General features: G+C 39.8%; 1 protein-coding gene across 6 annotated transcripts in view; it reads right to left on the reverse strand.

Annotated features, from left to right (window-relative positions):
• Positions 1–20,183, reverse strand: part of PRKG1 (protein kinase cGMP-dependent 1) — a 1,362,786-nt gene that overhangs the window by 425,111 nt on the left and 917,492 nt on the right. For all 6 annotated transcript variants that reach the window (XM_039327748.1, XM_039327751.1, XM_039327747.1 and 3 more), the window contains one exon: positions 16,152–16,257. In XM_039327748.1, coding sequence (XP_039183682.1) covers positions 16,152–16,257 — 106 coding nt within the window. The remainder of the gene's footprint in view (positions 1–16,151; positions 16,258–20,183) is intronic.

Consider the following 20,183-nt stretch of genomic DNA (forward strand, 5'->3'; position numbering starts at 1 on the left):
TGATTAGGCATACAAGGAATTTGTCTCCAGTGCAGGAGCTCTCAGTGCAAAGCAACAGAATAAAGATAATCATCATAATAATATCAATAAAGGGGGGGAGGGTGAAGAAGAAAATAAGAAGGATAAATAATAATACTATAGCAATACTACATGTGTAAACACAGAGAATTAGGTATTTAGCAGAGTGACAGAATGAGGATAAAAAACTGTCTGTATATCTAGTTATTTTGGTCTGCAATGCCCTATAGTACCACCCTGAGGGGAGAAGTTGAAACAGTTTATGGCCAGGATGTGAGGGATCTATAGATATTTTATCAGCCCTTTTTCTGACCCATGCAGTATACAAGTCCTCAATGGGAGGCAGGATGATTGCAATTGTTTTTTCTGCAGTCCTAACTATTCGTTGAGTCTTTATGTGTCCTATTTGGTTGCTGTATCAAACAAGACAGTTATAGAAATACAAACTAGACAGTATAGAAGGACTAGGGTTGAAAGAACAGTGTTCCAATATTAAAGGGAGTCAATCTATTTTCCAAAGCATCAGAAGGCAAGACAAAACCAATGGATGGAAACAAATTAAGGAGAGAAGCAAACTACAATTAAAGAGAAATTTCCTAACAGTGAGAACAATTTACTAGTGGAATGGCTTGCCTTCAGAAGTTGTGGGTAATTCATCACTGGATGCTTATAAGAAGAGACTGGAGATCTATTTGTGTGAAATGGTATAGGGCAGGGGTAGGCAACCCAAAACATTTAAAGAGCCACTTGGACCCGTTTCCCACCAAAAACAAAACACTTGGGAGCCACAAAACCCTTTTGATATCTAAAATGAAGATAACACTGCATATATCCTTTTTTACCTTTATTATAGGTGTGTGTGTGTGTTTGTGTGTGTGTTTGTGTGTATGTGTGTGTGTGTATATATATATGTATATATATGTGTGTATATATATATATACACACACACACACACACACACACACACAGGTAAAAAAAGGATATATGCAGTGTTATCTTCATTTTAGATGTCAAAAGGGTCTCTCTCTCTCTCTGTCTCTCTCCCTCCCTCCCTCTCTATCTGCCCTTGGTCTGCCACTCCTTTTCCCCCGCTCTCTTTCTTTCTCTCTCTTTCTCTCTCTCTCTCTCCCTCCCTCTCTCCCTCCCTCTCTCTCTTTCTCCCCCCCTCTCCTATCTGCTGCTCACCTGGCAAGCTTCAAGCTGTTGTCCAACAAGCTCAGGGGTAGACAACCTCGTCTCTTTTATGACTCATGGACTTCAACTCCCAGAATTCCTGAGTCAGCCTAGCTGGGCTAGCTAGCTCTCTCCTGCCCTTCCTGCTTCCTGCAGAGATGCAGCAAAGGGAGGAGCTCCGCCCAGTAAGCTTTTCAGCTCCTCGGAGAACACTGTGAGTGCACTCCCTTTTACACACACACACACACACAAACACACACACAAACACACACACACAGAGAGGGGGGGCAGGGAAGCGCAATTGCCTTTCTCTGTCTCTGTCTCTCTCTGCAAAGGCAGAGGAGGCTGGGAGCCACAGGGGAAGGCTCAAAGAGCTGCATGCGGCTCCGGAGCTGCAGGTTGCCGACCTGTGGTATAGGGGCTGCTGCTTGAGTAGGGGGTAGGGAGTATTTTCTACACAACAACAACTCTGAGAGTGAGTGGCCCAAAGTCACCCAGATGGCTTTCATGGCTAAAGCAATATTTTCTAGCCTAGTGCCTGAACCACTAGATCAAACTGGTTGTTAAGTATTTGGTTTGTTCTAACTGCTGCTTGTTAAAGTTAACTAGGTTCTAACAATCATAGTTCAACAACAATCATAATAATAGGTATTTTCTTGCTTGCATGAAGAAACAGTAGGAAGAAACAGTCTGCCCTAGTATGCAGACTTAATGGGCTTTTGTTTGCAGCAATTTTGAGCTTTTTTTTAGATGTTGACACCTTCTTTCCTTGATCCTAATATATCATTTTCTTCTCCACAAAATTTGATTTTTTTCATAATATGCTAATGGAATTATTGTTTCATTTTATATTTGATCTGGAACAAGAATAATCTGTGAGATCTTAATAAACAGATTCAGGTATACTTCCTGGCTGTCTCCTAGCTTCTACTTACTATAATCTATTACAAGAGTACTTATTGTCCACCATGAAAGGTCAGGTTTTTTGATAATGGCAATGTGTAAATGTAATTATTAAATAAATATATATCTAGATGATAATCTAGTGTACCCAAGGGTGTATGCAAGGTAATAGCACTTGTCAGCAGGACAAAGCCTTTCAAATACTGACCAAGATCAGATGTGTTGTGTATGTGTATAGCAGGCTTACTGATTTGCAGTGCTTTTTTTGTAAAAAAAAAAAAAAGTGCCAGAACTTACACACGTCATACAACCCATCTTGCCTACTCTACAAGGTTCCATCCAAAAAAGGTGCCAGAACTCCGTTCTGGGCGTTTTATGACAAAAAAAGCCCTGCTGATTTGTGACTTCAAAAAAACCTTAGCAGAATTCAAACAGAGGTTCTGAGACTTAGATATTCAATCAGCTAAGTCACAAATCTTCCTTCTCTATTATAGTAGAATTGTCCTGTCCTCCTGGACTCTCTTTATTTTATTTTATTTTTTATTTTAAGATCATGCAGATTCCACTAGGGTCTAACTTTTTTAAAAAAAATATTTTATTAATTTTTTATAATTACAACTCTTTAGTGTTTAGTAAACAATGTGTTGTCTTGGTCCACATATTTAACTTGATAATGCATCTTAAATTCCTACTCTCTACCCCATTTTTCTAGCCATTGGTAAAATATATCCCATGTTTGAAAGTATTCTGTATCTTCTTTCCCTTTCATTTTCAATGTAAGCCTATCCATTTCCGCACAGTCCAAGATTTTCTTAATAATCTTTTCTTCAGCTTGTATTTCTTCATTTTTCCAATGCTGTGCAAATGTAATTCTCACTGCTGTTAATACATATAACATTAAATATACACATTTTTATTATAATTTTCTGAGGTTATACCTAAAAGAAATAATTCTGGCTTAAAATCTACATGTTTTCTTAACATTTTCTCTAACCACATATGTATTTTTTACCAGAATGTTTTTGATTTGGGGCATGTCCATCAAAGATGATAGTATGTGCCTGGCTTTTGCCTACATTTCCAACAATTGCTAGACATGTTTTTAAACATTTTTGCTACCTTGCAAGTGGTAAGTGCCCTCTATAAAACATTTTATATATATATATTGTTTATACACAGCTGCCATTGTTATTTTATAGTTTCTTTCCCACAGATTTTGCCATTTTTTCTAGCTCTACATTGTGCCCAAAGTTTTTTGGCCAAGGGTCTAACTTGATGCATTAACCACCCAGTGATAACTGGAAAATAGGAGGAGGAGGAGGAGGAGGAGGAGGAGGAGGAGGAGGAGGAGGAGGAGGAGGAGGAGGAGGAGGAGAAGAAAAATAGATTATTACTATTTGGAAGAAAGACTATTTAGATATAGATAAAACATTAAAGTGCAGAGATATTGCATTATGACAATAAAGGTAACAGGAAAGTGGAGGTTCAATCTTCAGAAAGGCTGAATAAAGAAAAATGTATGCCTTTGAATTGTGATGGTAGAGGAAATTGTTGCATATATCTGCAATAAGAACAAATCATTCAGTTCCAGCATTAACAATGAGGCTAGAGCTTTGATATTTTTGGACACATAAAGAAACATTGGAGAAGATGCTTTGAACATTTAAATGCAATCAAAACAGAGACCAAGAGGACATAGGCTGGCTACATTCTATCTCTGATGACCCTCAGTTGAGGTTACAAATAGTAATTTTTCAAATTACAAAACAGTTACTGATAGCCAGTACTGGAGAGATGATGTCACTGATTCAGAAGCAACTAAAGCAGGGGTGTCAAACTCGCAACATCACGTGACATGTCACGACGTATCGTGACTTTTTTGCCATTGCCAGCAATGGGGTGGGTGCAGTTTCACTATGATGCATCCAGCCTGTGGGCTGGCAATTTGGTACCCCTGAACTAAAGGATAACAGAAATACACTGACATTGATACTATTTGTAGAACAGATGGAATTCTTTTAATGCTCTTATTTTTTCCCATCATCCATAATACTTTAGACACAGTTTTTAACCATGTTATTTTGCTAACCACTAAAAGTGGTTCATTTACTTCACTGTTACTTATTTTCCACTTCTTAAATGGTGAAAACTCTTTGCTTAAAACTGCATCTAACAGATCCTCACATTGCATTATGTTTAGCTTCTGGTATTAATCTTATCGCTATGCATGGATTCTTTAGCAGTAAATCTTATTTGCATTAGCTGCCTAAATGTCCCAGAACCTTTTGATGGGAGAACAGATTCAGCAGAACCACTGCTAATCAAAATATTGAATATAGAAAATATACAATTTAAAATCACTTTCCTACCTGTAAGTAGGCCTAAAGTATATACACTGCTATGGGTCTGTTAAGAAAAGAAAAGCTTCCAATATTTAAATGAGTGAAATAAGTTATTCACTTTTTAAATGTGACAGAAAACGAATAAACTATGCTGACTTCCATATTTGCTTGGGGCACATTAGCACTACAGGAGATACTTCAGAGAAAATTATTAAGAAAAATTCAGACCTCATTAAGTATTTCCTGAATATGAGAAGATGCCATAAATATTTTTACTTATTTATTTAATGCTCATTAACCTGGATAATATTTGCATATTAAAAATAACATATATCCGTGTTTGTATGTGAATGTAGATACATACATATATCCCACTTGACCAAGAAAATAAAGCATTCAAACGAGCACTATAAAATTGACAGTGCACTGACACTGTGACATTCACTCCATTTTTCATGAACCAGAGCTATTGCTTTAATTCTTTAGAGATCAAATCTGCTTCCCAAATAATTTTCATAGGAGATGACTTCCAATGCACTCAAAAAATAATGAAAAGAGAATGAATCAGGAAATGGCCCCATTGCTCTAATAAAACTTGTTCTCACTTCAAGTGGGATATTTTTTTCAATAAAGGCTATTTATCTGTGTAGGGGAATTCTTACATTGCTACTCAAAAATCTGACATGGAAATTTCCCTGTGTACAGGAGGAACTTTGAAAGAAAAGAAAATCAATTTTTGAAATCACAGCATAGAATCCACTCAAACAGTTACCCTTTGAATACATTCATGTTTAATATTTCTCCATAAAATTGAATATCTTTCCTTGTTCTGAAGCATTGTTACTCAAAAATCTAACTTGGAAGTTTCCCTGTGTACATGAGGAACTAAATCTTTTCATTTCAACTTTGTTTTTACTGTACTTCTAGTACTGCGATACACAAATAGCATGTGTATCTATGCTTTGGAAAATGTATTTATGAGATAAAAAGTACTTTAGATCGAAAACCACAGACAAAAGATTCCTATAACCTTAAAGCACATCTTAAGAAATATGAAAAGTCTTAGGCCAGGATATGCTGCTTATTGATGCCAAAACCAAGATTATGAACAATGAATGTCAGGAGGTACATTACACATTGCTCTATGCCTTTAATCATATAGTTCACAGATAACTCTATGTCAGAAGATTATAATCACAGTTTCTGGGTCTAATTAATAGATTATCTTTTTCTAAGAAAAAAGTTATTAGTTATATAATAATAATTAAAATAGTTTTATGCATCATGCTATTAGCAGAAGCAGACGTATGAAACAAATTGACAATTACATTTGTTGCATGTTTAATAATAAATCATAAAGGCAACAAAATACAGAAAAGAGAAGAAGGCAGATGAATGGAAGGAAGAGATTGTAGGTTGGAATTCAATCCTAGTCAACTGAACCCTGGTCAGAATATAACATCTCTACCCTGCCAATGTGAAAAAAGGCTCATATTTCAACTTTTCCTATACTGTTTGCTTTCATAATAAGAACAAGTAACTTCGATGACATTAAATTAACCTTAAGAAGCTTTTCTAACAGTTGTATTTAAATCCAAAATTAATAATTTCATATGGGCAGACTTTGAAAGAAAAGAGAGAAGAATTAAATTTCGATATCACAGCATAGAATCCACTCAAACAGCTATCTTTTGAATACATTCATGTTTAATATTTCTTCCTTAATATTTCTCTTTAAAATTAAATTTCTTTCTTTGTTCTGAAGCAATATCAAACAACTAACACGCTAATGGGATGGATGGGGGAGGGGTGGCAATAAACTTGATCTAGATATATAGAATGTTGATATAGTCTAGGTAAAGTTATACAAAAACTGTTAGGAGAAAGTAAACTACTCAATTGTGGGAAAACATTAGAAAGAGACTCATAATAATCCTATTTTAATTCTGCTTGGTATAAAAGGGCAGAGGGGAAACTCCAGCAGGTTTTGAAGATTCTGTTAGCGTATCCAACAACAATAAAATACATTGTGTTTGTCCTTGCAATGTCTGCTCCTGACTTGAAGAGCTGAATCCAAGACTCAGAGTACTATAGTTGTTAATGTGGAGATCCAGGTTCAGGTTAATGTCAGCCCAATCTCTTTTTCTCTCAGCCCAAATACTTCCCATAGAGCAGGGCTTTTCAAACTTTTCACAGATTGTACCACTTTTAGGACATGACAACATTTGAGTACCACCACTGTTTAAGAAGATGTCAAAAACTTGATGACTAAAAAAAGGGGGAGTGTTACTGATTAGATTCATTTGTTGCTATAGAAATGGCTAGTTTATAATATTATGGAAAAGTAAAAAGTTGAGGTTCAATGTTAATGCTTCCTTCTACTGTAACAGAGGAAGTCTGTTCTTTTTCCCTTCTTCCCCTCACTTTTCCCCCCTTTTTCCTCCCCACTGTGTCCTACTATTTGCTTTTGTATTTTTGTATTTTATTCTATAATCTAATAAAATATTACAAGCTGTAGAAAAAAAGAAAAAAAGTACCAGTTTTAATTTCTTCGGTGGCTATTCTTTTGCTGAATCACTTTCCCTTTGCACTGACAAATGTATGATGAATTTATCCATGTTTACTTATTTTTTTTATTGAAAAATTTTTATAAATTTTTACAAAAAAACAAAAAAATAACAATACAACAACAGCATAAACAAGAAACTAAACAAAACAAAACAACCCTTCCCCTACCCCCCCCCAGAATACCCACTCCCTCCCCCCCCCTGGAGCTTCCCAGAGCAGAATATAGGCTTAATTAAGAAAAATTAAAAAAGTTATATATATATATATATATATATATATATATATATATATATATATATATAAAAGGAATATAACACTAAGATATATGTATATATATAAAAATAAAGGTTATAAAAAAGCTAAATGGAATTTTTTATATCCAGTTTAAATTGTATAAACTTTATCCATTTATCCCAAACAGCAAGAAATTTCTCTTGCGATTGTTCTTTTAAAAAAGCCGAAATCTTTGCCATTTCCGCCAAATAAGACACTTTAAGAAACCATTCCTGCAAAGTGGGCAAAGATTCCTTCTTCCAATATTGTCCTACTAACAGCCTTGCGGCTGTGATCAAATTTAACATCAATATAACCTCCTTTGTATCACAATCAGTAACTATACCTAGCAAAAATAATTGTGGAGTAAATTTTACCCTCCTTCTAAAAATTCTCTGAATATTCCACCATATCTTAATCCAAAAGGCTTTTATATTTCTACATGACCACCAAATATGATAGTAGGTGGCATCCAAACAACCACATCTCCAACATTTAGGCTGTAGGTCAGGGTACATAAAAGACATTTTTTGTGGGTCAAGGTGCCATCTATAAAACATTTTGTAGAAATTCTCCCTTAAATTCTGTGCTTGTGTAAATTTAACATTTCTCACCCAAATGGTTTCCCAGGTATCCAGTAGGACTGATTCACCAAAATTTTGCGCCCATCTGATCATACAGAATTTATCCATGTTTATTAATATGCACCACTACCAGCTAGTTCAGGGGTCCTCAAACTTGGCACTTTTAAGACTTGTAGACTTCAACTCCCAGAATTCCTCAGCCCTCATGGCTGGTTGAGGAATTCTGAGAATTGAAGTCCACAGGTCTTAAAGTTGCTAAGTTTGTAGACTCCTGAGCTAGCTGGTTTGCCCTTCTGAGCTCTTCCACAGTGTAGTAACAATGCACCCCCAATCCCTTCCCTGTACCCTTAAAGACACGGGAATCAAGTGCAAAGCAAGAAAATAAAGAAACACAAACTCCGTTTTTTTTCTCTTTAAGCTGCCTCAGGGTGTCACAATGTTGCAATCCTAGACTGAAAGGCTCTGGTAATTGCAAAAAGCTTTAGCTTTAAATTAAACCTGTTTACCTTCAAAGAAAACTTTCTAAAAGCCACAGACTCAATTAAAGAGGGTAAAACTAATTATATTTGTTTAAAGGGATTAAACCTTTCCGGTTGTCTTTTTTCTCCTTACCCCACCCAAACCATGTTCTTTTATAGCCTCTCCTCTCTCTCCCCCTTTTTTTCTTCAGTTCACCTCCAGCCCCAAGCTCCTTCTGGAAGCCCAATCAGCTAGAGTCAATCAGCTGGAGCCCTGCTGGCTCCTGGGGCTTCTGCCCAGCCCAGAGAGCCCTGAAGCTGCAGCTGCCTCTCCCTCAGTTTGGGCTCATTCCCCTCCCCTTCTACACTTGGCTAGCAATCTCATATAACCTGCCATGTAGCAAAGTACCACAAGTGGTATGCGTACCATCAGTTGAAAAGCCCTGCCATAGAGGGTTGTTACTGTATTGTTACTGTTGTGTCCTGAGCCTGCAAAAGCAGGCTCGGGAAGTTACATTGGTCCCGGGCATTCCAAAAGCTGCCCGGCACCAGACTGAGTGGTACTGGCCTTGTGCACATGTGCAAGGTGCAAAAACGCCTGCTACTTTGTTGTGTTATTGTCCGGGTCTCTGGTTGCTTAAAGAGGCCTGCGCGCCTGTTGCTCATTGTTGGAGTATTGACTAAAGGAGAAATAAAGAACTGTTGAATTTGCCATGTTTCCTCATCATACGCAAGCGAACGGAGTATTTTACACTGGCAACAAAGGTGGGATCCTTTGCAAACTAAAGAAAAACTTTTGAGGACTTACCAAGAAAGTCCTGAAGAGGGAAGATGGCGTCTGAATCAGCATCCCAGCCTGCCAGTATAGCATCGCTGGAGGGTGAGTTCAGCTAAAAGATCCTTTCCCTAAACCGAAGTTTGCAGAGGAGTGAGTGGTGAAAGAAGCAAGGTATGATGGCGAAGATTGGTCGTTTGGCTGATTTTGATGTCTCACATCCAAAAAGATGGAACTCCTACATTGCAAGAGTGGAGAATTACTTTATAGTAAACCAAATTAGAGAGGATGGCTTGAAAGCTGCAACTCTTTTGTGTGTTTGTGGACAGGAAGCGTTTGAAATTGCGGAGAATCTGGTGGCCCCTGCACCTCTGGAATCAGTAACATATACTGATTTGAAGAAAATGCTAAAGGAACATTTTCAGCTAAAGTTATCTGTTATTGCTTGGAGGCACAGGTTCGAGCAGAGAGACCAGAGGCCAGGTGAATCTGCTACGGATTTTATTGTGGCCTTAAGGCAAGCAGCCAGACCATGTGAATTTAAGGATCTGGAAGAGAGGCTGCAAGATCGCTTTATATGCAGTTTAAGGAACAGAGACTTACAGCAGAAGATTTTTGCTAAAGAAGATGTCTCTTTCCAAGATGCCCTATGAGAGGTGACAGCTGAGGAAGCAGCAGGCGGGGTTGTGAAGTCCATACGGCCCACCAAGAGCCCTCCAGAGTCAGCTACAGTCCATCAAGAGGACACTAGAGAAGAATTGGAAGCGGATCCTGAAGAAGAGGTGGATAGTCTTCACCAGCCAGCTGGAAGGAGGCAGAAGGAACGTCTGGGCAAGGCCCCAGCATCTCTTCAATGCCTCAGGTGTGGAGGACGCCACAAGCAAGCTGATTGCAGATTCTCCTCCGCCGTTTGCCGAGCGTGTGGTAGGCAAGGCCACATCGCATCCATCTGGTACAACCTCATGAAGAATTGCGTCTGAAAGGTACCGAGGTCCCCAGCCAACATAAGGTGGGCTTCTGTGCATTGCACAGGAGTATTTTAAGGACAGGAACACATAAGCCCCTTAAGAAGAAGCTGTCCATCAATTTAAGGCGGCAAGGGGTTCCCTTATCAATGGAGTTGGACACTGGGTCCGCTCTCTCCATTATTTCCATTAACACATTCAAAAGGATTTGCAGCTGCAGCGGTCTTCGAGTTAAACTCAGGCCATCCAATCTAATCCTTACAGATTTTCAGAATTGTATGGTGTGTGTTAAGGGGGAGGCCACCCTTAGAGTACAACATAAGGATTTTGAAGGTCCCCTAGATGTGGTGGTTGTTGGGGATGAACGCAGAAGTCTTATTGGACTCGATTGGTTCGAGGCCCTGGGAATCCAGGTCACTGGGCTGCACAATTTGCAAACGTTAAGTCTTGCTGAAGTATGCAAGGAGTTTGCAAATGTGTTTAGTTCAGAGTTAGGATCCTACAAGGGGCCCCCAATTTCGCTACGGTTAGACCCAAACATCATGCCCATAAGAGTTAAGCCTAGGAGGGTACCTTTTGCCCTCAAAGGCAAGATTGATGCTGAGCTGGACAAACTGCTCCAGCAGGGCATTTTAGAACCTGTGGATTCTAGTCAATGGGAAACCCCCATAGTAATGCCTCTAAAGGCTAATGGGGATATACATATATGTGCAGATTACAAGTGCACACTGAATAAGGCACTACAACAGCACGCTTATCCAGTGCCTGTGGTAAGTCACATTCTGGCCTCCCTCAAGGGGGGGCGCATTTTTGCGAAGCTTGACCTGGCACAGGCCTATCAACAGCTATCTGTTGATGAGGCAGCTGCTGAGGCCCAGACTATTGTAACTCACAGGGGAGCCTTCAAGGTCAAGATACTGCAATTTGGGGTAAATGTAGCCCCTGGTATATTCCAAAGTGTCATGGAAAGCACACTTCAAGGTATTCCTGGGGTCTGTCCCTACTTTAATAATGTCCTCATTGCTGGGGAATCATCTCAAAATTTAGCAGAGAGATTAAGGGCTGTTTTGCTTTGTTTTCGAAGAGCAGGTCTTAAGTTAAAGAAGGACAAGTATAAGATAGGAGTCACTTCTACTGACTTCTTAGGATTCAGGATAGATGCTCAAGGCAATCACCCTGCTGAATCTAAATTGCAAGCTATCCAGCAGGCCCCAAGCCCTAAGTCTAAAAGTGGGCTGCAAGCCTTCTTAGGGCTATTTTACCATGCATTTCTTCCACATAAAGCTGCAGTAGCAGAGGCTTTACACAGGCTCTTAGACAAGCAGGCCTCTTGGCAGTGGACCAAAGTCCACGAAAAGAGTTTCAATGAGGTTAAAGCCTTGCTCACTTCTAATGCAGTTTTAGCGCATTTTAATGAGCAACTGCCTATTTGCATCACATGTGATGCATCTCCTTATGGGGTTGGAGCAGTACTCAGTCATCTGAAGGCTGATGGGACGCAGGACCCTGTGGCCTATTATTCGAGGACTCTGTCTTCTGCAGAGCGGAATTACGCTCAGATTGACAGAGAAGTCTTGGCCATAGTGGCTGGCATTAAGAAATTTCATGATTTCTTATATGGCCGCCATTTCACAGTCTTTACTGACCATAAGCCTCTGCTGGGGCTGTTTACCACTAACAAACAGACCCCACATATAATTTCTCCTTGTATGCTGAGATGGTCCATTTTCCTGTCGGCATATGACTATACATTGGTCCACAAACCAGGAAAAGAAATGGTTCATGCAGATGGCCTGAGCAGACTACCCCTGAACCAAGTAGAGCCAGCTCCAGCTCCAGCCATTAATATTCTGTCTATTCAGGAGTTACCTGAGTCTCCCCTCAATGCCAGGGATGTGGCTGCAGAAACTACCACTGATCGCATGCTTACACACGTGCTGACATGGGTGTTGTCAGGATGGCCTGACAAGTGCCCAGATACTGAGTTTCAAAGCTTCTGGCTCAAGAAGCATGAGTTGTCCACTTTCAAGGGTTGCCTGTCATGGGGTAGCAGGGTAGTGATCCCAACCTCATTGAGGTCTAGAATCTTGATCTCTCTGCATGAGGGACTTCCTGGTATTGTCAGGATGAAAGCATTCCGTGCAGCCATCTTTGGTGGCCTGGGCTCGATAAAGCCATCGAGGCCCAGGTGCACGGGTGCCAAGTGTGCCAACAGTCTCGGCCTGAAATGCCTCAGGTCCCAGTACATAGGTGGGAGGAAACGCAAACTCCATGGTCTAGGGTGCATATAGATTACGCTGGGCCCTTTCAGGGGCAATTCTTCCTGGTTGTTGTTGATAGCTATTCCAAGTATCTAGAAGTTGTTCCTGTTTCCTCCACTACTAGTGCCAGGACCATCCAGGTATTGAGAGGAATTTTTGCATCACATGGTCTCCCAGATGTTCTGGTTTCAGATAATGGCCTTCAATTTTCCTCTTCTGAGTTCCAGGTTTTTCTTCAGGCCAATCTGATCCGGCATGCAACATCAGCTCCCTTCCACCCATCCTCCAACAGACTGGCTGAGAGAATGGTATGCACCACCAAAGATGCCCTCAAGAAACTGACTTACGGTAACTGCCATCACAGGTGAGCAGATTTCCTTCTTGCACACCACACCTCACCATGCACTGCTACTGGGAAGAGCCCCGCTGAACTCCACTGGGGTCGCTGTCTTATCACTAAACTGGACAGGTTGCACCCAGACCGGGTGGCTGCACAGATGTCACAACCACGGGCACCTAGGAGACTCCGGTCTGGGTACAGAACTATGGGCCTGGTCATCTTTGGGTCACAGGGTGGTCTGCAAGGTCTCTGGGCCACTTTCATACGAAGTTGCCTTGGGAGACGGCTGTGTTCTTCGCAGACACATTGACCAACTGCATTGGAGACTGGACTCTCACCCTTCCGCTCCTGGCTCTGCTCTGGGGGGGAGGAGGAGGACCATAATATGTCCTGAGGTTCAGTTTCACAGGCCTAACAGGCCATCATTAGCCGCTGATGAGGCTATTGGGGAGTCATCCCAAGGTTCCACAAGTGCTCCCAACAGGAATTCACAGGACACATTGATAAGTACTCCAGATAGGGAGTATCCAAATTATTCACACATGTCACAGAGTGCTCCAGACAGGGAGACTGACCGGGGGTATCCACATAATTCACAAACAACAAGAGAACAAGAATTCCAGCAGGGGCGCTGGCCCAATTCTGCAATTGCTCCCAGAAGGAGGTCAACAAGGAAGGGGGTAGCCAGGGAGGCAAGCTGGGGCATTTCCATCTGCTGGCCTTGGGTTTGAGGGACAGTGTTCCCAAGAAGGGTCCATTGTGGATCCGGGGACTACCACCCCTCCAAGATATGCTGGCTTGGACTTAGAGTGTCCAGCCAGCCAGCAGATGGGTGGGTCAACCGGGTATTTGGGGCAGCAAAGTCCTGGTCTGCCTAGCCTGGTAGGCAAGCAGGTGGGCCAGGCAACCTCACCGGGGTCCCAGGAAAAATTAAGGCAGCCACACACTGGCCTGCCTCATCTGGTAGGCGAGCAAAGGGGCCAGGAAATCTCTCCTGGCCTTTGGAGGTCGCAGTGAGCCAACTGCCCACCCAAATATCTTAGGGAGTTTGTGAAGTTGCTGTCAAGTTCAAAGGGGTCTGCTCGTAAGGGCCCTGAATAGGAAGATTATTTTGTATTATTTTTTGATTTTGGATACATCTATTCCTGAACAGATTGAAGGGGTTTTGCCTGAGGGTAGCCCCGAGTATTCCACATTCAGTGCATTTGATTTGTGGAACTATATAACACCCTCCCAAGGGATAATGCACTTGTGTGCACGGAGATATGTTCCATCTAGGAGGGAGGGGTGTTGTGTCCTGAGCCTGCAAAAGCAGGCTCAGGACGTTGCATTGGTCCCGGGCATTCCAAAAGCTGCCCGGGACCAGACTGAGTGGTGCTGGCCTTGAGCGCATGCACAAGGTGCAAAAACGCCTGCTACTTTGTTGTGTTATTGTCCGGGTCTCTGGTTGCTTAAAGAGGCCTGCGTGCCTGTTGCTCGTTGTTGGAGTATTGACTAAAGGAGAAATAAAGAACTGTTGAATTCGCCATGTTTCCTCATCATTTGCAAGCGAACAAAGTATTTTACAGTTACCACTCAAACCAAAATAGATTTGGAGGGCATGGGAGGTTTTCCTTTCCCTTTGTTTCATGCTGTTTTCTCAGTGAAAAAAAAAGCACAATTGGTATCCATTGAAAACATTCATGCATTTGCTAATTCAAAGATTGATGTAAAAGAGGCCAGAAGTGGTGTCTTATGAATGAATGCATTTGGAACTGAAAAAGATAGAAACAGATCCATCCATCCCTAAACTTGACACGCCATAGATCCTTTGATAAAGATAAGTTTAACTAAAAGAGATGGATTGATTAACTTATCTTGTACAACATACAAATAGAAGAGGATTTGTTTTTATTTTGTCTTCATTTGATGCACATTTCACAATACAACTTTAAAATAGCATCCTCTTGAGATCTTTGCTAAATAATGAGCATAGATTCCACAGGCATCATCATTTCTCTTTCAGAGAGAGATGGAAACCTAGCTCAACTTAAGTAATTATCAGCTGCTGCTTCCACAATAGGGAGACAAGATAATAACCTAATTAGTATATTCAATCATTCCACCTCTTTCCATTTTTCCACCATTGACTAAGGCCGAGACAAAATGAGAACTAAGGAGATAGTAACTACTATAGTTATATACTAAGTATTGATGATTATTATTCTTGAATAAAAACAATTCAAAAGCCAAGGGATAGAGATGTATGGTGTGCCTGTCTGTCTGTCATCTGTTTGTCCGCATATCTATAAGAAACTACTGGAAGAAAAAAAAGAGAAGGAAATTGATAGTATCACCAGTGCTCTGTAATATCCCCACTTTTTTCAATGCCATTAAAGAGCAGTCTCAAATACAATACAATGAATTAAAGACAAAAATGGAGTGCAGCACGCTGATTTCAATGAAACATATTGCCTAACAACTCCACAGAAGAGTATAAGTCATCAATCTGTCATGTACAAGATATGCCTATCCATAAATTAAACTGAACATTTATTATTAATGTCTTCTCATTTTCCTAATTCTAAAATTAAGCAAATTTTTAAACTTAATTTGGGAATGGTTTCTGCAAATTAAATCTTCATTCAAAACATTGCTCCCCCCCCCCAATGAATGCAGTAATAGAAAGTTTAGTTAAGGACTGAAAAACAATGTGAATTCTGTTACCTAGAGTAGACAACCTGAATGACTGTTGGCTACCTAAAGCTTTCTAGTAGCACTCTTTTTCTTTTTTGAATGAAGGAGCTTATAGTTCTGGCCTTTAATAACTTTTAATTAAAGGAGATTTGTGTTAATATATTTGATTCTTGTATAATTATATATGTCAACTTTCTGGCACTTTGATACTGCATTAGGAAAATCAGAACTACTTGAATCCTTTTCAAGGGACTTAAATTCAAATTTAATAAAATTAAAATACGCATCAATAAATCTCTTTTCTAATTCATTTAAGTTCCATTTTGTACATCCCCAAGGCAAAGAGAAATACTATATCTCAGAGATACTGATACATACTTTTAAAATATATTATTATTAAATATTATTTTAAAAAGCATTAGGCCATGCTATGTTTTTAAAAGACAAAATTATTCTATATCTTGAATAAATCTTTTCTTAAAAGAGAAATTCCTAATGGATCTGCAAAAATTGCTCTTTCTATGATTGCTGTATTTATTCTGTTACTTACTTTTCATCTACCAACCTTAAGAGGAATAGCTACTATGATAAAAGGCAAGCAGTAATGAAGCTAAGATCTTCAGTCACTGCCCCCTATTTTCCAGCTCTTATGTAATTAAAAGAGCAAATTAAAAATGAGGAATATAAATGAGTACTCATTCACAAGCCGCCCCCCCCCCGCCTACAAGACAAATATATATATACAAAATTCTCCAACCACGGTAATAAATGTAGTGTGTGCTTCCAAAAGACAAATACATAATCCAGTGCCATACCTTTTTAAAAATTCCATATACTCTGTATGCTTGATAAGGCCAGTCCTCATCATGATTGTTTGGAAACATTGCCGATCAATAGCCCAAAGTTTCACATTTACGAGAGCTGGAAAAAAAAATAGCAAGTGGAATTTTGATTAGCATATTTTTATTTAAGAAAAAACTTTGTGAATTGCAGAACCAATTGCAAAACCAAATGAAAACACTTTGTGAATTGCAAAACCAATGAGAAAACCTTTATGTTATTATTTGCTTTTTTTGGTTTTCAAACCAGGAAAAGAAAAACAAAATATATCAGGCAATTAATATTATGGTCTTCTTCATTAATTCCTCACTGTAATTTGATTTAAATAAATCATCTAAAATTGGAGGCAATTTTCTGGAGAAGTCATGCATTAAAAAAAAAGATAAGAATATAATTTTCTTAATGAATGCCAAAAATCAATCACTTCTCATTAATCCCTTTCTTGTGGAAAACGAAAGGACTCTTACAAATTCCAGAGGCTTTTAGCAGAGAGATTTATTGCGCAGGTTCAGAAGCAATAGCAACTAGCAATTCTGAACCCTGAGGGCAGGTTCAGACTTCAGTTTTATATTTCCCTTTTCTCAGGAACAAAGGAATACACATTGAAATACACATTGTAATACATTAAGTTCATTTCTCACGGGTAAACAATGGAGAGAGTTTGCTATATACATTGTATCCAAGTGCAATGCTCATTAGGTTAGTCACATACTACTAACACAGCACCATTCCAGTAATTATGCAGACACATCATTATTCTAGTGATTGTTCATTATTCCACATTATTCCCCCCTTTGGAAGTTTTCCTACTTAAACTTCCATCATTTTATCTCCAATTCAGGATCTTTAGGGGGCAACATTTTATATTCCCATAAAGCTAACATTGTTTCATGTTTTACAATTAATTGGGCTGTACTTTCTGAGATCCTTCGAATCATTGCTACAACACAGGGGAGTAAACAGGGAATCAAAATACATCCTAGAATTAACAAGACTGCTATAACTATGACGGTTTGTAGGCCTGGTAACTTTGGCCACCATCCTGAAAATATGTCTTCCAAATTAAATCCTTTCCAGGTTTGCACTGGAACGTGAGCTAGTTTGACCATTTTGTCTGTTATGTCCTTCAACACTTTCCCACTTTCATCTATTTTGATGCAACAGTTTGTTAGGTTGAATTTTTCACATACCCCTCCTTCTTTGGCCAACAGATAGTCCAAGGCTAACCTATTTTGCATAATATATGTCCTGGATTTCACATTTTCTTTGGCCGATTCACAGTCTCATTAGTGATTAACTCTACCACCGCTTGTAACTTAATGAGCCTGTTGAGCATATAAATAGGGGTATGGTATCCATACATTCCATCCTCAGTCCAAGTAGCCATACCATAAACTATGATAATGCGGCAAGGTGGCCATTCATGTTCTTGCCAAGTGACTCCTGTGCATTGGGTGCGTGCACTTAGTTCCCTTCTTTGTCTTATATTGCCAACTTCATCATAGATGGGAACTCCAAGAATTTGCTTAGTTTTAAATGGTAACAGGAAAAATCCTGGTCAAATTATTCCCAATACACAAGATCCACACCAGTTCTTAGGTAGTTGTCCGTATGCCATTTTTCCGCAAATCCAGTACATTCCATCTGGGGCTAGCCAAAGGAGACTGGTATTTGTGGGGTCTTTTAGATATGGCATCCCAGATACCATATAGGTCTTTTAGATATGGCATCCCAGATACCATATAAAGCATAATGATCCATAGTAGTGGTTTCGTTGATTCCAGACCACCATTTACCATTTTCCCAAGTCCCTGTGCATAGGAGGTTACCTACTGCTATGCAAGATTCTGTTTTGTTCCTTGAGTAACATGCATGTCCAATTAGCTGCCTTACAAACATCAAAGGTGACGCTAAAACTGGAGTGTGGGTTGGATTTCCATTGGGAGATCACTAACAGTGCCTGGTCCCTAGAGCTCCTATCTGTTCTATGTGTTCGGATTTGTAAGGCCCAACTATCAGGATTAGACTTTGGGTTATAATACTGATCTTGGACCCCTTTTCTACAAACTTTATATGTAGTTTTATTGTATGTACAGGAGTAGGGGAGCTATCTTGGCACTCTTCTGGTTTCATTGTATGATAAATCAAAGTCTTAGTTATCTGGCTTCCTTGTTTTGTAATCTTGATGCAATTTTGACAATCCTGGCTTTCCTGTGTTTTTGTTCTTTCTTTGTGTGTACTACTCCATAGTTTTCTATTAGAGGGTTTCTGCGGTATGACCTCTCATGTAGCCATTGCACTGATTTGTGTAGGAATGTGTGTGTATATTCCCCATATTAAATAACTAACAGATATTATGAGCTGTAGAATCCTCATGTCTTCCACCATGCATAGAGAGACAGCTTCCGGAGTGTCTCAGCAACGTCTGATGTTCACATCGTGTGTTGAGAACCCATTGCCGGTAGGGTTCGACAGGGTGTATTTCTTGTAAATATTAACACTAAGGGTTTGTCAGTTTTATCCACCTTGTAAGTTACTGGATCGGCAGGTGCAGCTGCTTTCAATCTACTCCAGTGGACCCAGGACTTTCCCTCCAAGGATTTCACTGCCAAAGGAGAACACATGACAGCAGTATATGATCCTTTCCATCTTGGGCTCAAGGGATCTGATTTCCAGTGTTTTACCCATACTCTATCTCCTGGTTTGAACCCATGTGTTGCCATGACCACTGGAGGGGGTTGTTGTTCCATCATATAATGGCGCAAATTTGAAACAGCTAAATTATGAAGCTGTAACTGATGTAACGATTTCTGTTGGTCTATTCCCCCCTTATGAGCCAAGTCCGGCCAGCCCTGACTGTCAGGTTTAAATAGACAAGGGGGATGGCCAAACATGAGCTCATAAGGGCTAAGTTGTAATTTAATGCAGGGGGCCAGTCTGATTTCATACAAAACCATAGGCAAAACGTCTGGCCAATGGAGATGAGTTTCCAAACAAAATTTGGTAATAAGGGTTTTAATCATGCGATGAGCACGTTCCATCTTACCAGCCAATTGGCGGTGAAAAGCACAATGAAATCTCTACTTAATTCCTAATGCCTGGGCTAAAGCCTTATTAATTTGGTGTACAAACTTAGGGCCATTATCTGATGAAATCCTAGAAGGGCAACCGAACCTAGGAATAATTTCTTTAAGAAAGATTCTGGCAACCTGTATAGCTTTTTTATTTACAGTCGGAAAGGCCTCAATCCACCCTGAATAGGTATCAATTATAATTAACAGGGCTACATATTTCTTACTCCTAGACATATCAGTAAAATCAACAATGACATAGTCCATTGGAAAATAAGCGATTGGTTGTCGACCAGGCGGTACTACTGGTCCTTGGCGTGCATTGGTTTGGGAACAAATGGAACATTGAGAACATACTTGGGCCGTTAGCGAAGAAGCAAAGGAAAGATAGAAAAATCATTCAAGCTGCTGTAATAATGCAGTTTTTCCCAAATGATGTTGCTTATGGGCTGAAAAATAAGGGGGCAGGCAAGTGCAAGAGGAACAGCAATGCGTCCATCGGGAAGAGTGTACCAGCCTTTAACCAGTTCAGCTTGTACATCCTGTTTCAACTTTTGGCTTTCCTCTTTCATATATGTAGGATCAAGTTGTTCTAAGTAAGTGTCATGTAAATACATGAACCTGGTGACATCCGATTGGAGGGGGGGCCTTCTAACGCAGCTCTTTTGGCTTCTTTGTCTGCCTTCCTATTGCCCTGGGTAATAAGGCTTGAGTCTTTTTGATGTCCAGGACAATGGATGATTGCAACTTTAGACGGTAATTGAGCTGCCTTAATAAGTCTTTTAATCAAAGTTGCATATTGGATGATCTTGCCTGTGGACTCCAAATATCCTCTTTCTTTGTAGATTGCGGCATGTGCATGAATTGTCAAAAATGCATACTTACTGTCCGTATATACATTTAAAATCATTCCTGCAGCTATTTCTAATGCTCGGG

Source organism: Crotalus tigris, unplaced genomic scaffold (genome assembly GCF_016545835.1).
Source record: "Crotalus tigris isolate CLP2741 ecotype Arizona unplaced genomic scaffold, ASM1654583v1 scf7180000024366.3429058, whole genome shotgun sequence".
Classification (NCBI taxonomy): domain Eukaryota; kingdom Metazoa; phylum Chordata; class Lepidosauria; order Squamata; family Viperidae; genus Crotalus; species Crotalus tigris.